This window comes from Gobio gobio, assembly GCF_949357685.1.
Source record: "Gobio gobio genome assembly, chromosome: 4".
Classification (NCBI taxonomy): Eukaryota; Metazoa; Chordata; class Actinopteri; order Cypriniformes; family Gobionidae; genus Gobio; species Gobio gobio.
Window position 1 is genome coordinate 64026669 of NC_137100.1, and position 6282 is coordinate 64032950.

The window sequence follows — 6282 nt, forward strand, 5'->3', positions numbered from 1 at the left end:
TTCGTCTCCGTGTTGACTTTGCTCACGCCATCTGGTGTTGTAATGCCGAAACAGGAAGTGAGGTGACAAATTGTTTGACCCTTTTAACTGCACTAAATTGTAAGCTGTAGTTTGTTGTATCATGTGTCCAATAATCAATATGTATGGCAAGCCGTTTTAACGTTTAATCATTCACAGGACATGCATTTGTGATACTAACATTAACATTTTTACTAGTTAGAATTTCTTGATATCAACAATTCAATTTTCAAGAATTCATATCCTGCACTCAAAAAAATATGTTGGATTTACTTAATTTTTTTATGGTAACAGGTTCCATGTAATTGGGTTATGTTGAATTTAATGAACATTGTTTATTTCAGTAAACTTACGTTTTTTACGCAAGGTTAATTTAATGCCATTTAGTTGAATCAGGTTAACATTCTTAATTTTGTCCAAAACTATTCAATTTAATTATTCTAAAATGAATATAAAAAACAAACCAAAACAAGTAATCCAGTTTAATTGATTATTTTTATTTAGTGAAATACTATTTCAGAACATTTAAAAAAACTTATTGGCTAGCCAGAAGATGGTTTTGTTACATCCATGGCATGTTCAAAGTAGTTTTTTTTTATTATTAAATCAACTTTTTTTGTTATTAGCACATGCTCTTCACTTCACCACAATGGTAACCTCCAAAAACACTAACATAACAAAAAAAATTAAATACCAACATAACAAAACATTAAGCATTAAAAAGTCTCTCAATTTTCTCATGTTAAAAATGCATCAAATAGCCCTTTATTTAAACATTTACACTCCGAATTCAGCCCCTTTGCAAAGCATGATGGGAAGTGAAAGTCTGGTTTGATTGGGTTATTTGATTGAAACATGATATTTCAAAATTAAAACATCAAGTTATGTCAAAGAGTAACATTTTAAGACATGAATCTATGACATTTGAACCAGAAACCTGATATAATTGTGTTAAATCAAGATTAATTGCTTAAATAAAGTGAACAGCATCATAAAATAATATGAGTGTGTGAATGAATAAAAGTCAAAACGGCTTGCCATGGTGTGGAAATGTTCATTCTTCTTACATTTTGTTATTTCTGATATCAATAATCAGGAGAGTAATTTCAGATATCTAAAATGGCTGCCTTACTATTAATAATCACATTCATGATATCAGAAAATACCCTTTAAATTGCGCAAATTGAAATTGCGAATTGAAAATACGCCCAATGGAAACGCGTCAATTTCGCAAAAACTCCCATATATCGCAAAACAGTTTTTACGCTCGCATGAGGTGGTTTTTCAGGCAATTCGAAAAAGGAAATTTTCGCAAAACTGCAATGGAAACAGTTTTTTCGCATTTACAGGTCACCTGGTACGGTCACGCATTGCTCTCACATAGGGCCTACATATCATTTTTTTTCCACTCAAGTATGTACGAGATCTTATGTCGTTAAAACGACATATATTTTCTCCTAATAAGGAAAGTGGCGTAACTTTATAATGACGGACCCCGGTGCAACCACAAATATCATAACTATCTATAGGCCTACTGTAATTATGACATATATTCAAGAAATGTATTAAAACAGAAAGACGCTATAGTTTCAGCCTTGCTCAAAGACTAGGTCAATCCATTCCTGATGATCTTGGTTTGCTTCTTATTTATTAAATATAGCCTACAGCCAAATAGTTGATTAAACATTGATCAAAATTAAAATACAGTGTATACAAAACGAAATTAATTTTAAAGAAAGACTTTCTAGAAAACACAATTCAATTGTGCTCAAAATCCATGTCTCCAGACATATGCGCATCTGATTATGTAGCCTTACTCATGCTGCTCACTTTTCATAATCAACATATGAAATTAAAAGATTATAATATTTAGACATAGCCTAACTATATGAAACTAAATAGGCTACGTTTTTTTAACCTTTCTTTAACCCTCTTTCCGACGAAGTCGTTGTCGCCTTTTGATGAATTTTTTCCTTATTCCAGCGGAAACTTAAAATTCTCCGTCATTTTTAGCCATACAGAGATCAGTGCAATACATAATTATAAACTATAAACCGTCTACTTTTATTAGTGTACACTCACAATAACAGCAAAGGCCGTGGACTCAGGGAACAGATTATTTTGCACTCCACTCCAAACGTTGTCTTCATTTCAAAAATATATTTTGTTTATTAAACGCAAAGTTTTTCATTTCAAAAGCATTTCTAAATTCAGTTTATATTTCCACAAAACGAAATTCCGAGCCAAAATAACGAAGTGGTAAAAAAAACGTTGAGTTACCACCATGCAAATTCAAACTTTTCGCTCGTCTCTGGCAATGCGTCACAATAACCTGGCGTATGTAAAAGTCGATCAATCTTTACAGATGATGGTATGTTTGGACAGAAGACGAGTTCTTTATTAAACTCAATAGAATATAAAATGCCACAATTTATCATAACACCTCATATGTGCCGCTCAAGTATAAGGTGCTTTCCTTGCCATCAGTGCTATAACACGCACGTCTCTTTCCATTAATAATAATGGCGTGCGGTGGCTGGATATACATAAACCTAACAACATACGTAGCATGATTTTTGGAATGATTTATCACGAGAGGAAAAAAAAAGTTTTAGTCGCATAACATCAGTTAATGGAAACGCTGTCATTTCGCAATATTTTTTTGTCGACTTTTAGAAAATATCGCAAAAGTTTTGCGCAAATCTGTAATGGAAACGCGGCTAGTGTCACTAATGACAATCCAATTATTGATATCAAAAATGAACATTTTACTATAGCATTCAATTGTTGATATCAAGAACAGACATTTGCATTAGTAAAAGAGCCAATCGCTGATTGGTAAAATCATTGCGTTACTGCAGCTGCCGTAAGAAGCTCTGGTTGCCATAGAAACCTGAGACTCGCGTTTAGGACTGCACATGCGCATTGGCTCGTTTAGCCTGAAAAAATAAGCTTCTTAACGCTATTTGAGCATAAGAAACAGACAGTTCATGTCGGATTTTGTTGCTGATTTGAAATTTGTTATTTATTTGAGAGTTCGGCAAGCAGTTTTTGAGATACCCCCATTCAAGTAGATAGGACTTGGTCTTGTATGCCCGAAATAGCAGAAGTGAACAGACTTTCCTTGATAGGGACTGGTTTAAAAGTAGGGAGATACAATGGAAAGGAAAAACGAATAAAACATAATACTGGTAAAACATGAACAGCCCAGTAGGTGAATATACGAGTGGGAATCGCTAAAACAAAAAAGAAGAACAGCTAGAGATCGTATTATATAAGGAGATACCAAGCGGCGACCATAGATATCCATAATAAAGGCTAGATGTCTTCCGGCGGAGTCTCTTACGTCATCACCGGCGGCCATCTTGTCACAGGCCAGCTTTCTGGCGGGCTCTGATGTAAGGTGAGTGATCTGACAAACACAAATACTCTCATCTCGCTGAAATCTTGACGGATTTACAAATGGTTTGGTTTCTTACAAACGTTATTAACGTGGCTATAATTCTGGATGCTTGAACAAAGTATGAATAATTTTTCATAAGTATGCAGTGTCATAACTACATCTCTGACGTTTATAACAAACCAAACAGTTTGAAAGTCGGTAGAAAATTTTGCAAGTTGTGGTTATTTAAAAAGTACATGCACCATTAAAACACAATGTTACGAGTGAGCGAGCTGACTGTGACAAGATGGCCGCCAGGTGCGGACGTCGACCTCCATTGGCCAGCAGTGCGGACCAGACAACTAGCCTTTATTATGAATATCTATGGCGGCGACCCAGTTTCTGTTGAAGCCAATATGGAAGTGACATAAACTGCAATTCATCGACTGGCCACTAGAGACAGACTCCAGAAGGAGCAGAATCACATTGAGCTCATGTTAAAATGCCCAACTTTACAGCAGAAGAACACATGTTTACAGGCTGGTACAAATTGTGGTTTTGGTCTATACGGCTAATTTTGCCCTTCATGACGACTGTGAGGGGGGTGAATTTTTTTATAAGTCATTTGTTTACATTATATAAAACCTTAAAGTTCTGCATAATTAAGGGCGTGGCCACTTTGAGTGACAGGTGGATAGTCATTTATCTGCTGTCTGTTAGTTATCACGTCACTTCAGCTCCGCCCACGTCCCGCCTCTTTGCCCATTTTCTGTTATCTGGAAGTGACGCGCGATGACGTACTGCCAAGATGCCAACGGCCGACTTAGGCCCTGTCCCAAATGGCACACTTCATGTGCACTTTCGGTCTTGTGGACTTACAGTGGCCGCTGCGTGTGCGTGTCCATTAAGTCCTTGAGACCGCAGGGTGTCTCATTTGTCATTTTAGGTCTCAGAAGGGTGCTAGCGAGCGCCCCCTTTGCGCTCGATATGCAGCGGACTTCTTCCCGGCAGTCAAAGCGGCGTTACGTCTGAAAGTGCAGACTCGGAGGAAGGCCGTGGGGGTTTAGGGTGCCATTTGGGACGGGCCTATGAGGCTTCAAAAAGTGAGAGTGACGTCACGGACACTACATCCATATTTCTTTACAGACATTTCTTCCTACAGTCTATGGGAGATACTAACCTTCACAGCTCTACCAAAGCCTTTTGAAGGCAGGCCTGCAAGGTTAGCAAAAATAAATAAATAAAAATAATAAAATAAATATAAAAAACGCTGTGGTACACAAGGAAGGAGACCAGATGCCGTTTTCAAATGGATGCGGAGAGGCTTTACTACGCTGAATAAACTGCTCTTGTGGGAAAACGGCTTATCATTTAATGAATCGACAGCCCATCAACTAATCTTCAACATGTTTGATCTTAAAGCTACACTGTGTGATATTTTCCCCCATCTAGCGGTGGAAAGGTATATGACCATCCAGTGAATATTAGTTTCTGTTCTTCTCAATTTCGATTTCGTTTTAACTCCTACGGTGGCCGATTTAGTCCAAGATTAATATGGCTTCCAGTTCGACCTCGTCCACATTCGACACGGTGCCATCGAGTGTTAAAACGCGAAAGGCAAAGCTTGAATTCACGGGTATGTCCCTCTTTGGCTGATGTACTTTCAAGATGGAGGGGCAACATGGCGACCGGCATTCGAACCCTCACCCGTATGTATTTTCAATGGCATATTATAAACTTACGAGAATACTTTATTACTTGAAATAAGTTCATATACATTAATGAGCACATATATTTTTGAAAGAACTAAGTGTTTTTAGCTAAGAATAAACTAAAAAAGTTACACAGTGTAGCTTTAAACCTTTGTTATTTTAGAGTTTACACTGGGGGAAAAAATCCTTTTTTATAAGAAAAGTTTAATAGAGTTTCTCGTTCATTTCTTTGGTATCCGTGAACTGTTGCACACCTCAATGAAATTTAATGACGTCAAGGCTGTATTGTGTTTGGTTATCAAGGATCACGTGATCCAAGTTAGCCGTTACACTTTCTCCACAGACACTGGTATCTCCCAATATTTTTTTGTTTTGCAGAACTATGGAAGCTTGTTTCCGCGACAAAATAAAAATAAAAAAGGTAATTACGAGATATAAAGTCATAATAGTGAGATATAAACTCGCCATTCTGAGATAAAAAGTCGCAATTATATTTTAAAATATTTTATTATGTAGCGGAAACAAGCTTCCATACTTTTTAGATACATACAAGATCAGGAATTGTATCTCTTACAATAAAAAGGCTATTCATAATGCAAAAAACGGGAAACATAGTCTAAGGGATAAAATAAAAGAGTTAAATTCAGCAAGAAAAAGACAAAAACATAAAGGAGGCATCAGCCATTGCTTGTGAATGAAGAATTTAGCATACAAGAGAAAGATTTGCCCCTTCAAGCTGTGGAGGTTCGCGTTATAGAGGCTCTGGCACAGCTTCCCTGTCTCCAGAGTATTTTTGCAACGCGTTTTCACAGACCGCGTGTCCCTACTGGCGCACGGTCGCAGGCAGTGTGCCGTGAATCTGATGTGAAAACACTGGCAGAACGAATAATACATTCATAAATGATTGTGATAAAGCAGTTATTCAGTGTTTTCTTGATTCTGGTAAGTTGTATAGAAGCGATGAATTAATGCTGCTCGTTATACTCTGAATTATGCGAGTGCAGAATTGATAGTAATATGATGTACTCTGCTATCAGCACAGATGTCATCCGGTGTGTGTTTGTGTTTCCTCTGACTCCAGGTGTGTGTGTGTGTGTGTGTGTGTGTGTGTGAGCACAGGTATGATTGTCAGGTGTGTGTCGGAGGACAGCAGCAGCTCTAATGGCTAGA

General features: G+C 37.2%; 1 protein-coding gene across 2 annotated transcripts in view; it reads left to right on the plus strand.

Moving 5' to 3' along the window:
* The first annotated feature begins 5919 nt into the window (after positions 1 to 5919).
* Positions 5920 to 6282, plus strand: part of fktn (fukutin) — a 23100-nt gene continuing 22737 nt past the window's right edge. The window contains exons 1-2 of one of the 2 annotated variants that reach the window (XM_079813694.1): positions 5920 to 6054; positions 6194 to 6282. The exon at positions 6194 to 6282 is cut by the window's right edge and continues 87 nt beyond it. In XM_079813694.1, coding sequence (XP_079669820.1) covers positions 6274 to 6282 — 9 coding nt within the window. In that variant the 5' untranslated portion in view covers positions 5920 to 6054; positions 6194 to 6273. The remainder of the gene's footprint in view (positions 6055 to 6193) is intronic. The other variant, XM_079813695.1, reaches the window with a different exon arrangement.